This window comes from Myotis myotis, unplaced genomic scaffold (assembly GCF_014108235.1).
Source record: "Myotis myotis isolate mMyoMyo1 unplaced genomic scaffold, mMyoMyo1.p scaffold_m19_p_5, whole genome shotgun sequence".
In the NCBI taxonomy this organism is placed as follows: domain Eukaryota; kingdom Metazoa; phylum Chordata; class Mammalia; order Chiroptera; family Vespertilionidae; genus Myotis; species Myotis myotis.
In genome coordinates this window covers 37552925-37579935 of record NW_023416357.1, presented here as the reverse complement: position 1 = coordinate 37579935, position 27011 = coordinate 37552925, and the positions used below count along the sequence as shown (strand labels likewise).

At 35.8% G+C, this 27011-nt stretch overlaps 1 protein-coding gene and 1 non-coding gene across 10 annotated transcripts in view; both read right to left on the bottom strand.

Annotated features, from left to right (window-relative positions):
* Positions 1–733: 733 nt before the first annotated feature.
* The window catches only part of BDP1 (B double prime 1, subunit of RNA polymerase III transcription initiation factor IIIB), a 91606-nt gene continuing 65328 nt past the window's right edge, over positions 734–27011 (bottom strand). For 4 of the 9 annotated variants that reach the window (XM_036310995.1, XM_036310998.1, XM_036310996.1 and 1 more), the window contains exons 26-39: positions 24514–24636; positions 21880–21916; positions 21304–21396; positions 19839–20064; positions 19189–19346; positions 17457–17607; positions 17074–17254; positions 16117–16180; positions 15582–15768; positions 14130–14334; positions 12259–12298; positions 11376–11643; positions 10065–10311; positions 734–3182 (exon numbers count right to left, since the gene is read on the bottom strand). In XM_036310995.1, coding sequence (XP_036166888.1) covers positions 3051–3182; positions 10065–10311; positions 11376–11643; positions 12259–12298; positions 14130–14334; positions 15582–15768; positions 16117–16180; positions 17074–17254; positions 17457–17607; positions 19189–19346; positions 19839–20064; positions 21304–21396; positions 21880–21916; positions 24514–24636 — 2112 coding nt within the window. In that variant the 3' untranslated portion in view covers positions 734–3050. Of the gene's footprint in view, positions 3183–10064; positions 10312–11375; positions 11644–12258; positions 12299–14129; positions 14335–15574; positions 15769–16116; positions 16181–17053; positions 17255–17456; positions 17608–19188; positions 19347–19838; positions 20065–21303; positions 21397–21879; positions 21917–24513; positions 24637–27011 lie in introns of those variants that run through there. The other 5 variants (XM_036310999.1, XM_036311000.1, XR_004967821.1 and 2 more) reach the window with 5 other exon arrangements.
* On the bottom strand, positions 6295–6401 carry LOC118657122. The gene has a single exon (XR_004967861.1). It is a non-coding gene; the product is annotated as a U6 spliceosomal RNA (small nuclear RNA).

Below are 27011 nucleotides of genomic sequence, written 5' to 3'. Positions count from 1 at the left end.
TTCCGTATACTTGCAATATCAAAAAAATATTCTTCACAGCATGCATATAAGAAAAAAGATAGATTCTTCCAGTTTTACAGTTGGCCCTCCATATCCATGGATTCCACATCTGCATTCAACCGACTTCATAGTCAACCAACTGCAGATCCAAAATATTCAACAAAAATATTTATGTTGTTGCTGACTTAGCTAGGCCTAGAATGGTTGCATCTATACTGAACATGTACAGACTTATTTTTCTTGTCATTACTCCCTAAACAATACAGTATAGCAACTATTTACTTAGCATTTACCATGTATTAGGAATTATAAGTAATCTAGAGATGATTTAAAGTATAATGGAGGATATGCATAGATTATATGTAAACACTATGCCATTTTATATAGGGGCTTGAGCTTCCTCATATTTTGGTACCCACGTGGGGTCCTGGGACCAATCCTCACAGATACCAAGGGATGACCGTACTATATTTTTACGGAAGAAAGAAAGTATAAGCTGTAGTGAAAACTTCTAGTTTTGGTTAATTAAACATTAAGAAAAGGACACAACAAAAATAATATAAAATAACTTTTATTTACATAATTTATATCTGTAGAACATAATTGCTTTCTTTAAAACAAGAAAATTTACAAATGACAGATATTGCTTTTTTGTCAAAGACTTCTTCAAGCAAGATAGTATGTATACATGGTCACTTCTATTTCAACTAATATAGTGGTAAACAGTAGATATATTTTTATTTGTGCCTCAATCATTTACCAACAAATTAGTTTTTTAATCCATCATGTTCACCATTTTCTAAGATGTAAGTGTTCAGGAGGAAAAAATCAAGAAAAAATAAAGACCTTTATAATCATATCTCCTTTAAGATTCATAAAATACAAATTCTTCCCAGCATCATCTTTACATGAATTAGATTAAATACAGGTATGAACATGTCTTTCCACCTTAAAGGGTAAATAAATACACTGATTAAGGTTCTCTTTCTTCAAGATTAGTTTTAAGGATATAATAGCAGGATAATTTAGCTGGGTGACTTGATTCTCTATTACAATAAATGCCCAAAAGATAAAATTAATCTTTATACAGTAAGAAGTTAAATCTTTCATAAAATTAATTCACTGCAGATGAACAAGATACAGACATTAACAAAGTTAAAACATAAATATTATACAAGAGATAAAATAATAGTTTGATTGTGGCAACCTAACACCCAAATTAATATTAATCAAATGATAGAAACCTTTCAGAATGAGATTTTTAAAAATTTATAAAAACAAGGCATTAAAATAGCAATGTGATTTATTACCATGATTCTTGTGATCACATGAAATAAATAAATGCATACCTACAGAGAATTTCCACTCATATTTATAGATCCTCCTTTATGAAAAAAAGTTAAACTATAAATTTCACTATAATAAAATGAAGAAATGCTCTAATATCAATTGTTTTAATTAATTAGGATTACTGTTGTACTTCCTCCTGAGCCATATCCTATTTTACTAATGAACTTGAAAACTGTCCTCCATTTTTTTCAATATACAAACACAATTATCTAGACATTAAAGTATCTTCCCATGAAATACTGATCATCCCATAACGCAATCAATACTTTAGTTAGGCACAACTTATAACTTCAATGACAAAAATATCTCATAGCTAAAGACATCAGCACCTTAAGGTAAGAAAATTACTGTCTCACACAGAGGGTCAAACTAAAATCGCAATCCAGCCATGTCCATCATTTACGTATGGTCTGTGGCTATTTTCAACTGAAATGGCAGAGTTGAGTAGTTGCCACAGAGGCCATCTGGCTCAAACAAACTCAAAACTATTTTGTAAAAACATGTTTCTGACTCCTAATTTTTTATCAACTCAGGGTAAATCTGCTTTTTGAGAAGCTTAATTGAACTACACTGAAGATTTACTTGGGTGAATAGAATTACATATGTAAATCACAAAATTGAAAACTCAAATTCATATTGATAATTACTGACTTAATAGTCTTATTTTCTGTTTTTAATATCACAATTATGTTCTGTACTTAAAGGCCTAAATATTCCTTAAGCAGAATTTAATGGGGGGAAAACTATTAAATTATTTTTCTTTAAAAAGGAATGTGTGTATGTGAGTGTGTGTGTGTGTGTGTGTGTGTGTGTGTGTGTGTGTGTGTAAAGATTGACTTTTGTATGGAAATTTGCCTCATAAATGAAGGTAAGGTATTTTCTTTTCCATACAAATCCTGAGATTATCCAAGAAATAAGAAAAACAAAACATTCACAGTACAAAGTCAATATACTAAAACTATGAGAAAAAATGTATTCAAAACATATACACTATCCAAATACTTTGTTATATCACTTTAAATATCTTTAAAATTAAAGAGGGAAAGGAGACAAATTGTTAATGCCTTCTTTACCCATATTCTGAAGGGTGAAAATAATTAAAACTGAATATCCTTTTAAATAAAATTTTTAAAAATAAATAAGCTTTTTGATGTTTCATCTTTATAAATAATAAGTTTAAATACTAGTTTTTCAATTAGGACTAATGTTAACATGAATTAGAAAAATACATATTTTTCAGTCAGTCAAATAGCTGATAATAGAAAAGTTTTTAACAATTGACTGTCATATACTTAGAGGCAACTGAAAAGGCCTAATCACCCAAAGAAAAATCCAAACAGAAAGAACCTTCACAAAAGTAGTTTGCTAAGTGTTAAATATAACCCACCTCCAAATACATCAGCACTGAGATTTATACAGACGTTTATCGGCGAACAACATTCCAAAATGTCCATGTGTTTTCAGTACAGGAAGAGTCAAAATGTAAACAAGAGGTACTAGTTCTGTCTGAAAAAGCAGTCTTAATTGCTTGGTAATTCCAAATTGCTGAATCAGTCAGAATAGAAGGAATTTTAGCAATGTTTCCCACTGATTATGAAAACTTCAAATCAAGCTCATTAAATACTCAAAATCAGCATAAAGAAAAACAAACATGATGCTTTTTTAAGTCTGGAAATCCTAGACTTAAAAAAAAACAACTTTCATTCTGTTTTATCCACTTCAATAAAAATATCACTAAAGAAATATTCAGAGACTGTGGTTGGCTCCTCTTCAAGTACCTGGTTTTGGACACTTTTACATTCTTCTTTTGGTAAGGAACGATCACAAGAAACCTAAAAAGATAATAAAAATAAGTATGCAATATAACATTTTTATATTGCAATGGCAATCTAAATTGATATGTTTGAAAAGCAATCTAACATAAACATATGCTCATTGATCTAATAATTTCATTTCTATGCAACTACATTAAGAAAATAATCCTAAACACAGTAAGAGTTTTGTGAATAAGACAGCATTAATTATAATAAAATAGCGTGACATGATTAGGTTAATTGTAGTGTATCCATGATCCTTTACATCAAGCTAATTTCCATGAAAAAAAATTTTAACAATAGAAAAACATAACATTAAATCTACAATAACAGTATCTTATTTTTTTCTTTATTAAGGATTTACATGTGTTCTTATCCCCCCATGACACACACAACCCCACCCCCCCACCCCCGCTCATGCCCTCACCCCCTATGTCTGTGTCCATTGGTTAGGCTTATATGCATGCATACAAGTCCTTTGGTTGATCTCTCCCCCTTACACCCGCCCTCCCCTACCTTCCCTCTGAGGTTTGATGGTCTGATCGAGCTTCTCTGTCTCTGGTTCTGTTTTTGTTCATCAGTTTATGTTGTTCATTATATTCCACAAATGAGTGAGATCATGTGATATTTATCTTTTTCTGACTGGTTTATTTCACTTAGCATAATGCTCTCCAGGTCCATCATTGCAAATGGTGGTTCATTCCTTTCTACAGCAGCATAGTACTCTATTGTGTAGATGTACCACAGTTTTCTAATCCACTCATCTGCTGATGGGCACTTAGGCTGTTTCCAGATCTTCGCTATGGTAAATTGTGCTGCTATGAACATAGGGATGCATATATCCTGTCTGATTGGTGTTTCTGGTTTCTTGGGATATATTCCTAGAAGTGGGATCACTGGGTCAAATGGGAGTTCCATTTTTAGTTTTTGAGGCAACTCCACACTGTTCTCCACAATGGCTGCACCAGTCTGCATTCCCACCAGCAGTGAAGGACGGTTCCTTTTTCTCCACATCCTCATCAACACTTGTCCTTTGTTGATTTGTTGATGATAGCCATTCTGACAGGTGTGAGATGGTACCTCATTGTCATTTTGATCTGCATCTCTTGGATGATTAGTGACTTTGGGCATGTTTTCATATGTCTCTTGGTTTTCTGAAAGTCCTCTTTTGAAAAGTATCTATTTAGGTCCCTTGCCCATTTTTGTCTTTTTTTTTTTTTTTATTTTAAAAAATATATTTTATTGATTTTTCACAGAGAGGAAGGGAGAGAGACAGAGAGTTAGAAACATCGACGAGAGAGAAACATCGATCAGCCGCCTCCTGCACATCTCCCACCGGGGATATGCGCGCAACCCAGGCACATGCCCCTGACCGGAATCGAACCCAGGACCCCTCAGTCCGCAGGCCGACGCTCTATCCACCGAGCCAAACCGGCTTCGGCCCTTGCCCATTTTTGATTGGATTGTTTATCTTCCTTTTGTTAAGTTGTATGAGTTCCCTGTAAATGTTGGAGATTAAGCCCTTACCGGAGATAACATTGACAAATATGTTCTCTCATGCAGTGGGCTTTCTTGTTTTGTTGATGGTTTCTTTTGCTGTGCAGAAGCTTTTTATTTTGATGTAGTCCAATTTGTTTATTTTCTCTTTAGTTTCCATTGCCCTAGGACAGTGATGGCGAACCTATGACACATGTGTCAAAGGTGACACGCTAATTTTTTTGGTTGATTTTTCTTTGTTAAATGGCATTTAAATATATAAAATAAATATCAAAACTATGTCTTTGTTTTACTATGGCTGCAAATATCAAAAAATTTCTATGTGACACGGCATCAGAGTTAAGTTAGGGTTTTTCAAAATGCTGACACGCCGAGCTCAAAAGGTTCACCATCACTGCCCTAGGAGCTATATCAGTGAAGGTATTTCTTCAGCATATGTCTGATATTTTGCTGCCTGTGGATTCCTCTAAGATTTTTATGGTTTCCCTTCTTACGTTTAAGTCCTTTATCCATTTTGAGTTTATTTTTGTGTATGGTGTAAGTTGCAGGTCTTCTTTTTTTTTTTTTTTTTTTTTTTGCATGTATCTGTCCAATATTTCCCAACATCATTTATTGAAGAGACTGTCTTGACTCCATTGTATGATCTTGCCTCCTTTGTCAAATAATAATTGAGCATAGTGGTTTGGGTTGATTTCTGGGTTCTCTAGTCTATTCCATTGGTCTATATGTCTGATCTTATGCCAGTACCAGACAGTTTTGAGAACAGTGGTTTTGTAATATAGCTTGATATCTGGTATTAAGATCCCTCCTACTTTGTTCTTCTTTCTCAGGCTTGCTGCAGCTATTCGGGGTCTTTTTTTATTCCAGATGAATTATTAGAGAGTTCGTTTTAGGTCTCTGAAATATGCCATTGGTATTTTAGTGGGGAGTGCATTAAATCTATAGATTGCTTTGGGTAGTATGGACATTTTAATAATGTTGATTCTACCAATCCATGAATATAGTACGTTCTTCAATCTGTTTATGTCTTCCTTTTCTCTTTTTTCAGTGTCTGTAGGTTTCTTAGTACAGGTCTTTTACATCCTTAATTAAGTTTATTCCTAGGTATCTTAATTTTTTTGGTGCAATGGTAAATGGGATTTTTTTAAATCTCCACTTCTGTAAGTTCACTACTGGTGTATAAAAAGGCCATAGATATCTGGGTGTTAATTTTGTATCCTCTACATTGCCAAATTCATTTATTAAGACTAATAATTTTTTGATGGAGTCTTTAGGGTTTTCTATGTACAGTATCATGTCATCTGCAAATAATGACAGTTTTCCTTCTTCTTTTCCAATCTAGATACCTTTTATTTCTTCTTCTTGTCTAATTGCTATGGCTAGCACTTCCACTACTGTGTTGAACAGGAGTGGTGAAAGTGGGCATCCCTGTCTTATTCCTGTTCTTAGGGGAAATGGTTTTAGTTTTTGCCCATTGAGTACGCTGTTGGCTGTAGGTTTGTCATATAAGGCTTTTATTATCTTGAGGTATGATCCCTCTATTCCCACTTTGCTGAGGGTTTTTATCAAGAAAGGGTGTTGGATTTTGACAAATGCTTTTTCTGCATCAATTGATATGGCTATGTTTTTTAAAAAAAATATGGAACACTTCACAAATTTGCATGTCATCTTTGCACAGGGGCCATGCTAATCTTCTCTGTATTGTTAAAATTTTAGTATATGTGGTGCTGAAGTGAGCACTACAATGATAATATCTTAATAACCAATATAAAAATAGACATGAAACAAAACCGTACCCAAAGGAATCATCACAAATTAAAGCAATTCTATCAAAAATTAGCAGTTATAAATCTATCAAAAATTAAGACAGGATAGTATTGGCACAGACACAGACATAATTATCAATTAAATAGGAGACTAGAAATACCCCCAACACATATAGATGGAAATTTAGTATCTGATAAAAGTGATGTTTCTAAAAGGAAAATAAGAAAAGTTGGATTATTCAATAAATGATGACAACTATATAATCATCTCAGAAAAAAAGCCAGGCATATACTTCACCAAAAGAAATTCTACATGGATCAAAAGATTTAAATGTAAAAAAATTTATTAAAAATCTACTGTAGCCGAAACCGGTTTGGCTCAGTGGATAGAGCGTTGGCCTGTGGACTGAAGGGTCCTAGGTTCAATTCCGGTCAAGGGCATGTACCTTGGTTGTGGGCACATCCCCAGTAGGGGGTGTACAGGAGGCAGCTGATCAATGTTTCTCTCTCATCAATGTTTCTGGCTCTCTATTCCTCTCCCTTCCTCTCTGTAAAAAATCAATAAAATATATTTTTTTAAAAAAATCTACTGTAGCCCTAACCCAGTGGTCGGCAAACCGCGGCTCGTGAGCCACATGCGGCTCTTTGGCCCCTTGAGTGTGGCTCTTCTACAAAATACCACGTGCCGTCACACACGTACAGTGCGATTGAAACTTCGTGGCCCATGCGCAGAAGTCGGTATTTTGTGGAAGAACCACACTCAAGGGGCCAAAGAGCCACATGTAGCTCACGAGCTGCGGTTTGCCGACCATGGCCCTAACCGGTTTGACTCAGTAGACAGAGCATCTGTCATTTAAATGGTTTGTGCATCAAATGGTTCCATTTTTATTTGGATGTCAGAAATTATTGCAGTGCAAATCTTATCTATCACATACATACACCTGAGTTGCTGAACTGCCAATATGGAACCATTGTGAAGTGTTCCATATTTTTTCATTTTAACGAAAGAAAGCCAATTCCAAATGTATGAATCCATTTACACAACTGTATATACCAGTAACACGATGCAATTTACTAGCACATCACTTTTTTGGAATAAATTTAATGGAGAACTGGTTTCCAGAAGTCAAGGAGAGACTGGGGTGGGGGTGGGTATGTCTATAAAAGGGCACCATAAAGGTTCCCTGTGATGACAGAACTGTTCAGTATCTTGACTGTAGCACTGCCAGTATCCTGATTGTGATACTGTACCATAGGTTTACAAGATGCTACCATTGGGGAAAACTCGATAAAGGGTATCTTTTATCTGGGATCTCTCTATATTCGTTTTTACAACTGGTGTGAATCTACAGTGATCTCCAAATAAAGTATAATTTAAATTTTTTAAGAAGAAAGCGAGAGAAAGAGGAAGCATTTTACTGTTTTGCAAACATCTCCAAGATGTACCATAAGGAAGAGAAAGCAGTATGGAAGAGAATAGTATACTATTATTTATATAAAAAAGAAGAAAAATGTTCATATTTGTGTATACATAAAGTATCTCTGGAGAAGTAAACCAAAACTGATAACACTATATATTTGTGGAAAAGGGGAACTAGGAAGCTAAAGGACAGATATGGGAAACATTTTACTGTAAAGTCTTTTTCACAGATAAGGAATTTTAAGATGTGGAAAATATTACTTATTCAAAATAATAATAACATAGAAATTTGAAAATAACATTTAGTTTAGATTCTTGCCTCTCATTATATACCAAATATACCTCATACTACATACCAAAGTCAATAACCATGAATAGAATTAATTTTAAAACTGAAAATTTTATATCTCTGGATAAAAACTTCCTCATCAGCCCTGGCTGGTTTGGCTCAGTGGATAGAGCGTCAGCCTGCAGACTGAAGGGTCCCAGGTTCGATTCCGGTCAAGGCACATGCCTGGGTTGCAGGCTCGATCCCCAGGAGGGGGCATGCAGGAGGCAGCTAATCAATGATTCTCTCTCATCATTGATGTTTCTATCTCTCTTTACCTCTCCCTTCTTCTCTGAAATCAATAAAAATCTATTATTAAAAAAAACAACTCCCTAATCATAAAAGCAATTTAAGAAATTGCAAAGAAAAAATAGATTTGACTAAACATTCAAAACTTATGTATATAAAAAAAAACTCAAAAATTTTTAAAAAGTAAACTTGAAAAAACTACTTGCAGCAAAGAGCTAGAACAGGGGTCCTCAAACTTTTTAAACAGGGGGCCAGTTCACTGTCCCTCAGACCGTCAGAGGGCCGGACTACAGTTTAAAAAAAAACTATGAACAAATTCCTATGCACACTGCACATATCTTATTTGAAGTAAAAAAAGCAAAACGGGAACAAATACAATATTTGTACTTGCATGTGGCCCATGGGCCATAGTTTGAGGACCCCTGAGCTAGAAGGTACATGGCTTTTTTACACACATAAAAATCTCACACAAATTGGTAAAAAAAAAGAAAAACCAATACTAAGATCCTGAAAGCTATAAATTAGCAAGATAAAAAAGGAAAAAATAAAATATCTGGTAAATACTTTGAAAAAAAACAAGTCACTAATAACTGAAGAAATGAAAATAAACAAATGAAATGACATGCCCACACCTCTACCATTATATTAAGTAAGAAAAAATTTTATTTGAAGAGTTATTTACCTAATGCTGGCAAGAACGTGATTAAACTGGCACTGCAGTGCTGCTGGTAATGACAGCACTGTACTCCAAAGTAATTTGGCAATAATAATAAAGACAGAAAATCTTGGTCTCAGAAAATAATTCTGGCAAACAACATAAAAAATTTAAAAAATTTTAAAGGTTTTTGTTTTTTTTTACAAAAGTACTCCTTCAAGTTTCATGCTACCCATTAGAGATCACCAGCCTTTATTGAGATCTTAAGTCACCCCAATATTCTTCTGAAGTCTTTGACACAGGTTCACAAATATTTCCATCCCAGTACTTCCCACATGCACAGCTTCGGAATGCATAAAAATAAAATATACAAGCCGAAACCGGTTTGGCTCAGTGGATAGAGCGTCGGCCTGCGGACTGAAAGGTCCCAGGTTCGATTCCGGTCAAGGGCATGTACCTGGGTTGCGGGCACATCCCCAGTGGGAGATGTGCAGGAGGCAGCTGATCGATGTTTCTCTCCCATCGATGTTTCTAACTATCTATCTCTCTCCCTTCCTCTCTGTAAAAAATCAATAAAATATATTTTTAAAAAAATAAAATAAAATAAAATATACAAACAAATTCTAATTTTACCTTGAATTCTTATGTGTCAGGATATTTCTCGGCAAGTAAATAAAATGCAAGCACTGCTTTGTTTTGCTTCTATAGGTCAGAAGGGTCTTTGCTTTAAAGAAATGGCAATTAAGGGTCTATTTACAGCTAGTTCAATGGCTCTGCACTAATAAACTAGCTTTAACATCCTACGTTATCTTCTTTCAATATAGTGGTGAGTGGGGAGGATGATGGGAAGGAGATAGATAAGATTTTCTCTGCAATAATTTCTGACACCCAAATAAAAATAACGATTGCCATGTTTTTACTAGTTGAGTCTGATATCCAACCCGTTCTACATAAACAACAAAGCAAGTAGTTAAAACATGCATACCTGAGTTGCTGAACTGCCAATATTCTCAGATTGAGTATTAACAACACTTGGAGATGGAAGCATATTAGAGGACTCTTGAACTTTTTTCTGGCTTTCACTAAGTGGATTGGATCTTTTCAAATTCTGTCTTGATATAGGTATAAGGGGTTTTAGGCGTTTCTTTCTATGAACCTGAGTAGGTTCATCAGACTCCAAACTATTCTTTGAACATATTAAAGACAAAAATCCCAGGGGTCTTCTGCCAGGTCTAGAAATACAAACAAAGACATTCAAGAATATCCAGGAAAACACATTCTTAATAGCAACTCCTTTCCATTAATCCTACAATGGCATAGGTACTAGTAATACGTCATTAGTGCATAAATTAGTGCTTAAAAATGCATACAAATCACCCGGGCATCTTATTAAAATGAAGATTCTGACTGAATTAATGGGGGGTAGAGCCTGGGTTCTGTATTTCTAACAAGTTCTCAAATGATGTCCATGCTGCTGTTACCATGACCATACTGAATAGCAAGGCTCTAGAGCAGATGTCAGCAAACTAGGCCAAATGTAGTCCACCACTTGATTCTATAAACGAATTTTACTGAACACAGTTGTGATCATCTGTTTAAATGATTGCTTTTGAACTATAAATGCACGGTTGAGTAGTTGCAAAGACATAAAGGCCACAAAGCCTAAAATATATACTACACGATTTTTAGCAAAAAAATTTGCTGACCCATATTCTAGAATACTGCTTCTCAATCGGTTTTAACCCAAAACCCCATGATGCCTCCCTCCTTCTATATTCAGCACATCTCTTAGACCAGAAAAGATACTGCTGAGCTTCACTTTCTGTAGTTTAGACAACAAGAACGGTAGACTCATTACATATGCCTTTGTAAGCTACACATGCCCTTCCCCCTTTCCTTTTGTGGAGGTTAGTGCATGTCCTCCCTCTTCAACTCACCAACACCATATTAATGACTTTAATACTGCTGACAAGAACAATAATTATCCATAACCCAGAATGCTTAACTTCTAGAATATGAGGAAAATAATGTGGGGAAAGCCGGCTTTGGGCTTAAATTCCACACTTACTCTCATGGAGACAAAGCCATGGTTTGCCTCTTTGCTATGCCATAAGGGAGGAAAATGCACATTTTCTGGGACCTCAATAAAACAATATCCAGAACTACTTCTGATGTTAACCCTATGTCTCAGATCATCTACATGTGCACTGGCAGCTACTATATGATAGAATAAAAAAGGATCAAAATAACCAAGGACAATGTCGAAAACCAAATGTATAATACTAAACTCTGATACCTGGATAGTGGGGTTTTTGAAGATGATGTGATGCTATCCACTTGTTCAGACTTAGAAGCTGCACAAGTTCCTTCTTCCTTATCAGACACAATCACCTTATCCTGAGGTAACTGAGGTGTATTCTTTTCTATATGTGTATCTATTATTTTATCAAGAGGTCTAGATCCCATACTCTGAAAAGTTGCTTCAAGTTGCTCTTTCTGAGGTTCTGGTGTTGTATGTGTGCTTTCTGAAGTAGGGAAGATATTTTGTCCCTTGTAAGACTTCCCTTAAAAAAAAGAAAAAAAATGGTAAGTACATATATTGAAATTAACACAACCAATGGAACTTCAATATCTGAAGGAAAAAACCCATGACATTCTATCCTAAACAGCTCTAATAAGCTAAATTATAATTAGAGTAAGCTAAATTATAAATTAGGGAGTTACCTAGACGTTTAAGAATAATTTAACTAGCTAAAAGTTAAAGTAACAGCTTCTCAAGAATAGTCTTATCAATATATTTTCACCTAGAAAATCTTTCTCCATAAATATTTCTTAAACTAACAAAGTGATCATTTTCTAATCTCAGGGTATAGCGAAGGACCTATGAAAACTCCTTTGTAGCCAGCTTTCTAATTCCTAAAATGTAGTTGTTGAGCTTTCTCAGAAATCCTGTAGAGATGTGGTTTTCTAATAAATACAGGAAGAACGTAGACTTTTATGGATACCAAAGTGCCAAATCCATAATCTCAGCAGGGAAAAAAAAAAACTAATAATAAAAGCATGATTCTTAGAGAACAGTGAGCAAGACTCTGCTTCAATCCCAAATTTGAACAAGATGCATCAAAAATAATCAGGGGTACTTAGGAAAATATAATCACATTAAAATTTATTTCACTCACCTGTTTCCTCAAAAACATTTATTAATTCCTTTGAACATACCTGTTTTAAGAAAATTTACAAAAAAAATTAGAAATCCATTTATCAAATAAAATGAAGCAGGCTGGGAGAGGTCAGTGAGGGGAAAAGGAGACATATGTAATACTTTCAACAATAAAGAATTTTTTTAAAAAGTTAACCAAAAAAGTCTGCATGTGAAAACCACATAAAATAGAGTCAAATGAAAAATAACCAACTGGGAAAAAATATCTGCAACCCATATCTCAGGCATATATATATATGAGAGTTCCTTCAAATTCATAAGAAAAAGATTAACAACCCAATTAAAAAATGGGTAAGGAATACAGAGAGTCATCTCACAGAAAACACAAATGGCTTAAAAATATGAAAAGATGCTCCATCCTTACTCATAATAAGAGAAATTAAAACTACTCTGGGAGACCATTTTTCACCTATCAGATATACAAGGATACACTGCCTTTGTTGTCTGCTATCATCTAAGGACTATTGGTCTTCAAGTGTACCTTTGAGAATACAGATTTATGGCTAAATTAACTTTGCCATAGTGTGGTTACATACATTATAAGTACCAGAAACAAAAAAACAGAGGGTGCTAAGAAACATACAACACAGTGCATGTTGATTGAATCTGCATAGTATTATCAGGCTTCCCTAAGGTAGTGATCACTGAGTTAAAGAGGTTTGTATGTTTTAAGGGAGGGGTGGAGAACGTCTGGCTCATGGGCCATATAAGGCCTGTGAAATCATTTGGTCTGTTCCTGCCAAGGCATTCGGCATGTTAATTAAATGTTTGACCAAATATAGAAAGCTAATTTTTAAGTTGATAATTATAAATATGATGTTATAAATATTTATGAGAATGATGTTATAAATATCCAAATGGCCCTTGACAGAAAAAAGGTTCCCCACCACTGTTTTAAGGGAACAGTTCAGAAAAAGAAATAGCAAAAAAATGGCCGGGGACATGAAGGAGTACTGTGCTTTTGAGAAAAAAGATGGCCAATATGGTTAGGGAGTAAGGTAGAGATTAGCACAAGACTAGAGACATAAATGAACCAGATAAGTATAGGGCCTTAGAAGTTCTGTTTTTATTCCTAATAGCAATAAGAAGCTTTAAGCATTTTAATGGTGGTGGTGATATTAGTATCATCATTTTATACAATAGCAAACTCAATCAGAGAGGTGAAGTAGCTTGCCAAAGGTCTCACAGCTATTAAGTGGTACAACCAAGATCCAGATCTGTATGATGCTTTCAACCTACTTTTTAGCTAACGATACAGAGCCAGGAATGGACTTCCTGATTAATGTCCATCAATTTTCTTATAGAACAGGTTGAAAGTAAAAATACAAAACCAGTTTTACTGTAATTATTTAGGGTGAAAAGTATTAGAACTATCTATATATATAAAAGCCTAAGCAACCATTATGACTGAGCATCCAGAACGACTGGTCGAGTAGTCACTATGACGCTCAACGCAGGAGCTGCTCCCTGGTGATCAGTGCACTCCCACAGCCAAACTCCTGCGGCACCGCCCCCTGGCTGGCCAACCTCCCATGGTCCCTCCCCCCCCAATCAGGGAGCCAGCCGGCCAACTCCCCGCAGCCTCTCCCCGCCCCCTGCCCTGGCTGGCTGGCCCTCTCATCAGCCCCGATCAGGGGGCCAAACAGCCAATCTCCTGGGGTTCCTCCTCCCAGCCGGCCCCCCGATAGGTCTTGAACGCAAGCCAGGCCAAAAGACCCCACCCGTGCATGAATTCATGCACCAGACCTCTAGTCTTTATATAAAGAATATAAAGGGAAAAAACAAATCAATCTGTTATAATATGGCCATCTTACTTAGTGGCTTTCTTACCTCAGAGGTATATTCTTGACAATCATCTCTTAAAGTGAGTGAATGTTTTTTGGCAGGAGGAACATGGTCACTTTCATCAGACCTACAATGAAATCTCTTCCTAGACATAAGATCCAAATTAGCAGGAGGCTTTTCAGAAGCATCACTTCCAGCATTAGATAAACACATGGCATCCTGACCAACTGAAGTTATTGGAAAATTCATACTGCATAGAAAATACATACACATTAAACCAGTTAATTAGAGGTGATTTAATGAGGTTAAAGACTGAGCTATTCCAATCAAAACTGCCACAAACACTTCAAAGTAACTAAACACATACATGGCCATGACCACAAAAATGTTAGTGAGCCTCCATTAATACTTAAAGGCTTAGAAATTAAATTCCATAATACTGAATGAAATCTGAGGTATAAAAAATGTCTGTAAAGTTTAATTTTAATCCAAAATTTCTCTTTCTGGTATAAAAGACTTCAATTTCTAAATCTATTTAATAGACAATTAAGCATCTTAATCAGTGACTGTTAAAGTACAACTTAAGAATTGTACTGTTGCCAGCACCGGTTTGGCTCAGTGGATAGAGCGTTGGCCTGCGGACTGAGGGGTCCCAGTTTCGATGCCGGTCAAGGGCATGTACCTTGGTTACGGGCACATCCCCAGTAAGGGGCGTGCAGGAGGCAGCTGATCGATGTTTCTCTCTCATCGATGTTTCTAACTCTCTATCCCCCTCCCTTCCTCTCTGTAAAAAATCAATAAAATATATTAAAAAAAAAAAAAAAAAAAAAGAATTCTACTGTAGCCCTAACCGGTTTGGCTCAGTGGATAGAGCGTCAGCCTGCGGATTCAACTGTCCCAGGTTCGATTCCGGTCAAGGGCATGTACCTTGGTTGCGGGCACATCTCCAGTAGGGAGTGTGCAGGAGGCAGCTGATCAATGTTTCTCTCTCATTGATGTTTCTGGCTCTCTATCCCTCTCCCTTCCTCTCTGTAAAAAATTAATAAATTATATTAAAAAAAATTTTTTTAAAAAAAGAATTCTACGGTAAAGAATTAAAATGAGCATCAAAAATATATAGAAATGATACCTCTACTATTTTTGCAACTTTCTGTGAGTGTATTTAGTATATTTACATTTACAAAGTAACTAAATTTAAGATATATATAAATGTTTACAAAGTAACCATACCTTTAAAAGATGCCACTTTATGATCTACATTTATAGGTGTTTTTAGCTTTCAAAATACATAAAATACCACACAAGCTTCATACAAAAGATATTATACATTTGTGACATCTTCATCAGATATAAAATAAATTATTTCTTCTCTACCACATGATTACTAAATAAGATATCTAGAATTACAAATGTTGTTAAATGGCTCATTCCTATCAATACTATTTGACTCATAAAGTAATTTTTCTCCTAGCAAAAACAGTTTAGCTCACCCATTACCTCATGTCGCCCTTTTCTTCTGTAGTCACTGATTTGACCAATATGGGCGCTGGCAGTAAAGGGCTTGGCATTAACTGTGTCGAGTTTTCAGTAAATTCTTGTACTGCATCGGTTGGAATTTCCACCAGAGTTAAAATGAATGCTTGCTCTTCCTCAGCATCATGATGTACGCTACCAACTAGATTGACTATCAAAATTTAAAAGTTAGTAATGAAAAGCTGAACCATGAAAGTACAGAAAATCATTTCATTTCTAAAAAGTCTCAAAACAACTTATCAGTAAGAATAAAAGCTGAATTACACCCAAAAAAATAAAAATGTAATTTTATAAAGGATAAAGATGATTCACTATGGAAATTTATAATTTTGAGCAACAAAATACTTCAAGTTGTTTTTTATTTGTTTTTTTAATTTAAGGCCATCATAGACCTCCCCCCGCCAAAAAAACACACAATTGTTTTGTTTTTTCCACCAATTGGGGAGTAAAAACCATACTGTTAGGTTCTATGATACTTTATTGAAGCAGATTACCATACCTGCTAAATCCTGAGGATTGCTTACATTCTCTTGTTGGACTTCTGGAGTACTAGTTGGTATACACTGCCATAAAAATTAAAATGAAAAAGGTTGACCAAATCTCAGTTTTAAAAAGTTTTCCTGACAATTTGATATACTGAAAAGTTATGGTTTCAAAACTCAACACAATTATCTAACCCTATGCAATTTTTCAAAGTGTTTTTGGAAACTTGATTGTACCAATAAACTTTTGATTAACATTTACACACAGAAATTCCGACTGAATTAATATGTGTAGTCTATGAAATGAATTTTGACAAAAAAGGGAGCCCTAGCTGGTTTGGCTCAGTGGATAGAGCTTCGGCCTGGGGACTGAAGGGTCGCAGGTTCAATTCTGGTCAAGGGCACATGCCTGAGTTGCGGGCTCGATCCCCAGTAAGGGATCTGCAGAATGCAGCCAATGATTCTCTCTCATTATTGATGTTTCTCTCTCTCTCTCTCTCCCTCTCCCTTCCTCTCTGAAATCAATAAAATTGTTACCCCATATCTCACACTGTTAGACACGTAGCTTCTCAGATCCAGGGGCTAAGTAGCAAGAGGTGAATTCTCTATGCACAAAACACTTCACTTTTCAAAGCTTTTACAACAAAGCTAGGTATTGGCTAGTTTATCACTGTGCTCCAGAGACTAAAAACAAAATAAAAATTCTATCACAGTACATTCTTGCAAAGGCAAAACAGATCAGTGGTTGCCAGGGGCTGGGAGTGGGAGAGGAGGGGTGACTAAAAAAGGACACCAGAGAATTTGGCAATGATCGAATTGTTCATGTATTAGTCACATGACTATGTGTTTGTAAAAATGTATAGAATTGCACATTAAAGAGGGTGAAAGGTATTGTGTTTATATTATACCTTAATTTTTTTTTAAATGAGGAACAAACACCTAGCCACCACTTACTATATTTTTCATTCCTTTACCTCTGGCACATAAGGTGTAAGCACATTGTCTCCATTCGAGTCCTTTCCCAGGGGCTCTCCAACAGAACTCTCACTAAGACCCCTACCCAAACCAAGTGTGTGGGAGCTTGTCTCAGAGGAAACAACTGGAGCAAATGACAAGATCTGAACTTCTTGAGATCCCTGCGCTTGATCTTCCTTTCTGAAAGAGAAATCAGTATGTATTAGAGTTTCAGTATACTTCTATTTGAAATCAAGCAGACAACCACAGCATGTTTAGAGCTAGGTACATCAAATTCATCTATTTTATTGTTTTTTAAACTTTTATATTATATTAATGCAACAGAACCTGGATGTTTTGTTTGTTTTTAAATTAAATTCATCCCACAATCTCTCCTCTTTACCTTTCCTTTAGGCTTGCTTCCTGCAAAATACTGGTCTCCTCAATACCATGGTCATGTGCCAATCTGCTCTGCTCCTTATTCTCTGCTACTGTTTCGGATTCAAGGTTTTTATCTTCTAATCCCATTGCTTTAGGAGCATTTTTCTCCGTTTCTTAAATAAAAAAACATTTAAGATATAATCCAAAATAGTACAGCTAAAATCTCCACATTAGAAACGTATTTTCTCTTCAAAGACAGATCACTATATAGTGGGCTCTTTCAAACATCTCTTAATCCAAAAAGCAAGTTCATTATTATTTTTTAATATATTCTTTTTTTAAAATATATTTTATTGATTTTTTACAGGGAGGAAGGGAAAGAGATAGTTAGAAACATCGATGAGAGAGAAACATCAATCAGCTGCCTCCTGCACACTCCCTACTGGAGATGTGCCCGCAACCAAGGCACATGCCCTTGACCGGAATCGAACCCGGGACCTTTCAGTCAGCAGGCTGATGCTCTATCCACTGAGCCAAACCGGTTACGGTAATATATTCTTATTGATTTCAGAGAGATGAAGGAAGAGGGAGAGAGAGATAGAAACATCAATGATGAGAGAGAATCATTGATCGGTTGCCTCCTGCACGCCCTCTCCTGGGAATCGAGCCAGCAATCTAAGCATATGCCCCAACTAGGAATCAAACCATGACCTCCTGGCTCACAGGTTAATGTTCAACCACTGAGCCATGCCTGCCAGGCTAAAATGCAAGTTTATTGACAGGGCACATATTTCACTCCTGGCTACCACAAAAACTGCATCTCCATTTAATGGTAATAGAAGTATAATTAGAAATCCACCAACAAAAGAAGTTTACAGGTGGATATACATGAGGTCTGGTTAGCTTCGCCTTGGGAAAAGTACTGGGAAGGAGTTGTTCTACAAAGAATAATGTTACAAAGGGCAAGAAAATGACTTCTATATAGGAAAGGTAACCTGAGCCAGCAGGAGAGTGCTTCCGGGTACTGCTCAGACCAGAGTAACAGGCATTGCTGGTTGAAAGAGAAACCCCAGAAATCAGGAATCCCAAAACAGAAATGATGATGTTAACTATCCAGACCTTCTATATACAACATACAGGGTTTAACACAATCTCAGTAAATATATCAACACCACTAAGTACATTTTTAAAAGTGCAGAACGGTGTACCGTATGCATATATTTTTATTCTTCCTGAAAGAAATATACATATGTATATATATATGATTGTATGGGCATACACACACCCTCATTAGATACTTATGTGTATAAAATTTTTCTGGAAGTCTATAATAAAAACGGTTAAAAACAGTTTACCACTAGAAGTGGGATTAGAGGGCTGGGAACCTAAGGAGGAAGGAGTTTTTAAAATCGTATGCCTTTTGGGCACTGTCTTATTTTCTGCCACATGCATGTATACCTTTGTAAGAAATGTGTGCTTGAACATTCATGTACACACACACACATTCACACACAGAAAAAAAATATATATATGAAGAGAAAGTTTGATCAAGTAAATATAGTAAAATGGTAATAATTATTGAAACCAATTGGTGGATTTATAGGTATTTATTTTATAGCTCATTCTACTTTTTGTACATTTGAAATTAATAGTAAGTTAAAATAAGTTTAACAACTGAATATTCCATTTGAAATGTTATGTAATTTCTTGTGTCAAAGTAATTTTGTAAGTCTCAAGGGAATAATAAAATTTACCTCTTTGAATTTCCACTTCTCCTTTGGTTACAAGCAAACTGGGAACTTCCTGATGAGCACCAAATCTGTTGGTCCCTAAAATCTTCCTAAGATTTGGCTTAGGCTTGGCAAATCTCCTCCTCATTCTGAGATTACTGGTCACCTCTGAAGTTGTATTCCTAGAAAAAGAGGGGGAAAAGAGAGAAATCTATCAATGTGTAAGAATTCTCTCACTTTGATACATTCTGACTAGCACTGATACAGACAGATATGTGCCACCTTCTAAGGAGCCACATCATCTGAAGTTTCATTTTTTAATGTTAAAATTACGTGGTAGTAACTTTTCTAAAGGTCTTGAGAAGGGAAGAGATTCCGGACCATATTTGTAAAACAGAGACTAAAACTATTTATATAAAACTATTTCATTAAAGCTTTAAAGACACGCTTATTGCAATAATTTTAATATGCAAAACATTAAACTAAAATCACAATCAGCAATTATTACTTTAAAGGATAAGAAATCAGTACTGCCTACTTTACATTTATACAAGTATTATTCAAAACTATTAACTAAATTGATGGTTAGTTTAAATATATTTATTAATAGGCTACTATAATTTATTTTTTGGTAAAACTCAAAAGAAATAATAATTTAATAAAGCAAAATAAACCTGGTTGATCTAGCGTTTTCCTTTACTTTCTCCATTAAACCAATTTCTTCTTTAGTACTTTGTTCCTCCAATTCAATCTTGTTTTCTTCTAATGATGAAAGAGGTATACTATGGACAGGTGAAGAAAGCTCCTGACATTCATAAACAATTTTGTCACTGACATTATCTGGGTTAAAAGGAATATGGCTTTTATCCTTTGAATGAACACCAGGAAGTACACATATTCCTATTGCAGAAAAAAATAGAAAATACAAATAGATGTCAAAATAAAATAAATCCTTCAACATTCAGCAATTGCAAAATTCTATACCGTTTTTAAAGTTTGCTCTTTTGGGCTCCTAAATTAAATTTATGATCCCATTCTTCATGCCAAATATTTTACCTTTTCTAAGCTTAATAATTCTTATAGACTGAAATATTTGGGTTATTATAAGTAAAAATGAATCTTTTTGTTACTTTTAATAACTATATAACCTCAAATGAATTAAGAAAATCACCTTTATTAATAATTTTTAAAAACCTGTACTTTATGTCCTAGAGATTTGTGACAGGCTCCAATGCAATACTCTGCCATTAAGAATCAAGCCTGGAAAAAAAAAAGACCTCTGGCCAGGTGGGTCAATTGATTGCAGCATCATCCAGTACACCAAAAGGTCACAGGTTTAATTCCCGGTCAGGACACATACCAAGGTTGTGGGTTTGATCCTTGGTATGGGAGGCAACTGATGAATGTCTCTCTCACACTGATGTTTCTCTTTCCTTCTCCATTCCCCTCTCTCTAAAATCAATAAAAACATATCCTCAAGTGAGGATTAAAACAAAGAAAGATAAACCATGACTCTGTTCACCTCATATCATCTACGGTTTACACATTCTTAAAAGAAACATTTCTGTATCTGCATGACATATTCATAGAGTAAAATAGTCAATACCATTGCTTCTTAGCCTAAAATATTAAAAATCTGGGTTGACATATAATTTGGCTCAGTCCAAACTAACAGAACATTCTAAACCAAATAATCTCAATGATGGCTACTGCCCCTTCATACTGTATTCGAATGTCACGTAATTGTGGAACTACCCAAAGAAGCAGCTCCTTTGCTAAAGAAACATGTATAAAGTAATCAGTGATCAGTAAGTGCAGTTAACCAATGATGTTTACGATAACAAAGGTAACTGAGCACGTACTATGTGCTGGGGATACAGCATTGAACAACTATTCCACAAATACAAATTACTCTTAATAAACCAAGTGCACTATCTTGAAATGGTGGCCACTACATCTAAAGGGGCAGTTAGATGGATCATTGCATATATATTATCTTTCCTGGAAAAACAACAAAGTGGTGCCAACTTCAAATGTAACAGGCAGGTATTCACTTATTATGCAAATGTGGGTATAATTTCTTAAAAGTTGGACTTTAAAAGCTTCTTTTTTTTTTAAGGACTTATTTTTCATTCTTACCATCACTCTGCTCTGTACCGATCTCTGACTGTAACACTAGATCTCCCATTGTAAGTAAAGTAATGGCAGCTTCAGTGCTTCCATCGTTGGTTTCTTGTGAGAAAATATACCAACATTAAAACAGAAGAATGAATCTGGAAATTTAAGTTTGTTTACTTAGAAAAAGTTTTTAAATTCAGGTGTTTATCCTCTCGTAACAAATTTCAATATCCTCTATACCACTAATCCCTTACTAAGGTAATGTTTTCATTAATTTACTGTAAGTAAAGAAATCATCAACTGTTGGCTTTTACTCACTGCAAATGCCTCCCTCCCATTAAGTAACTTAGTATCTTCAAAAAAATGCATCTATGCAGATCAGAGGAAAAAATACTTCTTTACTAAACATTTAACTCAATTCATTTTCTACAGTAACATTCCAAGAATTCACATTTCTCCTAGAGATGACACATTCAAAAGCTGAATCATTTTGTTCAACTCTCCAGCAAAATGACTCATTTACAAACTACCACCACTACTATATCATTGTGCTAGTGTTAACCAAGTAGTTTTTAACAGTTTCCTATTAAAAGTTACCTGTTTCATCTTGGGTATGTTCACCTGTGGTCATTTCCTAAAAGAGGAAAAGTAATATCTTATGTAGTTTCCCAAATTATTTGTTCTGTATCTCAAGAAACACTATGTTGTACAGATCTATCTGTGTTTTTAATTACAATGGAGTGGGAACTGGTTTTCCCCCCTTAATTATAATTATTCATAAAATAGAACAGAAATAATTAAAAATCCAAGTTCTTTTGTCTATTGCTCCTTATTTTACTTTTTTTGTATTATGTATAAATTTTAATTATGATTATACTGCAATCTGCATCTACCATTCTTACTTTAGTTCTTCACTTCATAATACTTCAGCTTTAGTCATAGCTGGCATAAGTTTTGACTCAATGGAAACCACAGTCTGAAAAATATCAGAATTTTTTTTACACTACTAAGAAGTTATAGGACTGATGTCCAGCATGACAGCATGAGGAGCTCTGCTGACCCTCTCCCCATTGAAAATGGTGAAATTTATTTAAAAGCATCCATTAAGGCCTCTGGAAATGATCCTAAGAGCATAGGATAAAAGATCATCTATTCATGAAAACTTGTTAACAAAGGGAAGATCCGTCGTATTTGAACAAAGATTGTTCTCTTCCTCCTTCTTCCCAGCTCAGCAGACAGAGACTCCATCTCAAACTGCTGCAGCCAAGAAAACAGGGCCCTCTCTCCCTGCAGCTCCCAGCTAGAGGGCTTTCTTCCTAAGAGGAGCAGGCATAAGATTCATAATAGATAACAGACCAATATCTAATATGAATATGGACACAAAAGTCATCAATGAAATATAAGCAAACAGAATTCAGCAACATATAAAAATTACACATCATGAACAAGTAGGATTTATCCGAGGTGCAATGTTTTGTTTAACATCCAAAATTCAATCAGTATTATACATCGTATCAATACAATAAAAAACAAATATCACATGATCATCTCAATAGGTGCAGAAAAAGCATATAATTCTAATCCCCTTTCATGACAAAAAACACACACAAACCAAAAATAGAACTTTTTTAATTTTATAAAGGACATCTATGAAAAACACCATAGCTAACATCGAACTTAATGGTGAAAGATTAAATGTTTTCTGCTAAGACCAAGAACGAGACAAGAATGTCCACTCTTGTCACCTGTATTCAACATTGTATTGGAGGTTCTAGCCAGGGCAATTCGGCAAGCAAAAGAAATAAAGAACAGCCAGGTTGGAAAGTATTGTAAATTGAATTGTGTCCCCCAGAAAGATGTTGAAGTCCTAACACCCAGTACCATGAATATGACCTTATCTGGGACGTACAGTCTTCATAGAGGTAATCAAGTTAAAATTAGGCCCAACAGGATTAGGGTTGGCCCTAACCCAGTATGACTGCTGTCCTATAAGAGGAGAAGAAACACAGACACACAGACAGAAAGAAAACCATGGCAATTAAGGAAAAGTTTGGAGTTGTGCTGCCATGAGCCAAGTAATGACAAGGACCGCGATAACTGCCAGAAGGTAAGAGAAAGGCCTGGGATGGTTTCTCCCTCAGAGCCTCCAGAAGGAGCCATCACTGACCTTGATTCATGCTACAATAATGAACCTTGAAAACATGCTAAAAGAAGCCAGACACAAAAACCATGAGTCCATTTACACTGAATGGCCAGATTATTATGACCGGCCAGATTATTATGATCACCCCATCAGTACAATGAAGTGAATTAGTTATGCAAATAATAATAATAATAAAACCTTGAGAGTATTTGCTTAGGAAGTTTTCAATATTCAGTATTTTTGGAAGTGTTAATGAACTACTGATGGGGTGGTCATAATAATCTGGCCACTCAGTGTACATGCAATGTCCAGAATACACAGATCTATAGTGACAAAAAGTAGTTTGGTTGGCTAGACCTGGGGAAGGATGGAAAGCAGTGGGGAGCAACTGCTAATGGGTATGGGGTTTCTTTTTGAAGTGATGACAATGTTCTAAAATTAACTGTGATGATGTTTGCACATAACTGTATACTAAAAATCATTGAATTGTACACTTTAAATGGGTGAACTGTGTCTTAATAAAGATGTTTTTAAAAAGTTGTAATTTCAAGTCTTCATTTTCAAAATTAAGATAAATTCTAACCAAATAAGAAAGAATACCAAGCAAAATGCAATTAAATACATTCCAAATAATTTATATTTGGTATAGATTTAATGCAACTTAAGATTATGAGCATATTAAGAGCTATACCCACAAACATACACAAAGATCACTGCTCTTCAGATCAAATACAAAACCTATAGATTACTCATTAGTTCTACTATTCACACTTAAAGCTCCCTACATGACAAAATTAGTGAACTGCTTGTAAACCTAAAGTATTCAAAATAAACTTCCAGTCTTTTTTTAAAAAGTCACAAAGGTAGAAGTGAGCCAGTTGGGCTGTGGAGGCTTGGGAAACAAGTTATAGAAGCAAACGAAGGGCCCCTGGAGCTTCAGAGAGAGAAAAGCAAAGGTAATGCACCGAGAGAAAGAAGAGGGGGATGGGAAAAGGCATGGCTGTGCTCCCCAGAGAGAGAGCAACAAGCTTCCAGTCTTTTGAAAGTAAACAAAGAATTAAACACAAAACATTAAAATGGATGCTTACAACTGATAATACATTCAAGTTTTCTTCTTGTTTCATTTCCTGAGTGGTCACATCTGTGTTTGAGAGCTGATGTTCATCAACAGTTATGAATCCAATATCTGGAACATTCACGGTTATTTCAAGCTGTCAAAATGAAAAGTCTCATTATTTCATATTGGCATACTATACACAGACAAACAAGTAAAATAAAATGGTATACTGAAAAAAATAATCCAGATTCATACACAATTAAAAAACTGAAGAATAGTCATTTTTACACTGATTTGACATCAACTTGGCAAAAGTAAAACATATAAGGCTTTTGAGGGGGCTGTGAGTCTTATAGCTAGTAAGCAACTTTTCCAAGGCTAATTTTCCTAGTACCTAGCATTTAATTTTCCATTATCCCCACTTTGTCCCTACACATAGGGACACATAGTTAATCTCATCAGTCTGTTAGCATTTATGGAGTGCTTCCTAAAAATTAGAGGGCTGCAGATAAAAGGATACAAAGCTGAATGAGACAAGTTTGGTCCCTGCCCTCAAGGAACTCACAATCTAAGAAAAACAGATTTATAATCAACTAACTATACACTGTCTTAAGTACTAAAATAGAGATGAGTTGAAAGCTCTTAAATATATTCCAGAGGCCGTGTGCACGAATTCATGCACCAGTGGGGTCCCTCGGCCTGGCCTGCAGGATCGGGCCGAAACTGGCTCTCCAACATCCCCCAAGGGGTCCCAGATTGCAAGAGGGAGCAGGTCAGGCTGAGGGACCCCATTGGTGTACGACTGGGGCCAGGGAGAGATGCGGGAGGTTGGCCAGCTGGGGAGGGACCGCTGAAGGGCTCCAGGGCATGTCCAGCCTGTCTCGCCCAGTCCCAATCGGCCGGACCCCAGCAGCAAGCTAACCTACCAATTGGAGTGTCTGCCCCCTGGTGGTCAGTGCACATCATAGCGAGCAGTTGAGTGGCCTTAGCATATCATTAGCATAGTACGGTTTGATTGGTTCAACAGCTGACTGGTTAACAGATACTTAGCATATTAGGCTTTTATTATATAGGATATTACCCTCTCCCCCACCAAAGCAACTACCCTCTCCCGCAACCCAAAACCTGTATAATTCTTGATAGTCATGTCAATGGCTATGTAAAATAATGGGTTTACTCACATTTACCCTTCATTTAGCAGTGTTACTGGTCAAAGATCCCTATAATCTGGGAACTAAAAAGACTAAGATTTCTCTCCTAGACTACATATAAGAGAGTGTGGCTCTTATTCCCTTATTAACAGAAAAAAGAGTATAAAAGACCATGTGATTCAGTAGAAACTGAATACAGAGTCAAGTATGAAAATCTGCCTTCAAGACATATTATAGTAACATCTGTGTGTTCTGTGTCTGTATCCTCAGAAGCAAACATTAGAGAAAAATCTATGCTAATGTCCTACAGGCCTGGGATGATAAAAAAGTTCAAGTGATTTGAAAAGACAAAATATTTTCTGAAAAGTTGCACGAAAATGGGAATATTCCAGATAATTGAGAGTTGGTTCTTTGAACACCATCCAGTGTCAAAGCTTTACTTTTTAACAGCTTCATTGAGATATAATTTACACACCATAAAATTCACCCATTTAAAGTATATACGTGTGTGTGTGTGTGTGTATGCAAACTGTCTCCTCGACCAGGAGTTCAACTGGGAGTTTGACTGGGAGAATGACCAGGGGGTGGGCCGGCAGTGGCAGGCGGTTAGGGAGGGGAGGCACCCCGGCCAGCAGCCGGCAGCCACTAGGGACCCTACCCATGCATGAATTTTGTGCACTGGGCCTTTACTATAATATAATGTTTCTTGGATTATGCACAAATATGTATACCCACCACCAGTCACTTTAGAACACTTTTACTGCTTCAAAAAAGAAACCCATACCTTCATCCCAGGAAACCAATAATCTACTTTCTGCCTCTATAAATTTTTTTATTTTGGACATTTCATATGAATAGAATAATATAATATGTGATTTGTTTTTGGTAACTGTCTTCTTTCACTTAGCACAATGTTTTCAAGGTTTCACGATTCATACTGTAGTATATATCAATACTTTATATTCCTTTATGATTTAACTAGAGGCCCATTGCATGAAATTTGTGCACTTGTAGGGTCCCTAGCAGCTGCCAGCCACCGGCCGGGTACTCCCTCCCGTCCTCCAGCTGCCTGCTACCGCTGCTGGCCAGGGCCTTCCTCCCTTCCCCCAGCCACCTGCCAGCACCAGGGCCTCCCTCCCTTCCCCAGGCCAGCCCGCCCCCTGGTTAAACTCCCGGAAGAACTCCAGTTGAGGGGATAATTTGCATACTGTACTTTTATTATATAGGATAATATGCCGTTGTATTTCAATGCTTTTTAAGAAAACATTTTCTAACAAAAACAATTTCCCTGCCTTAGTAATCTTGCCATAAAGAATAAAAATTTAACTTTCTTTACTCAATTATAATGATTAATGCTATTTAAGAAGGCATTCTATAT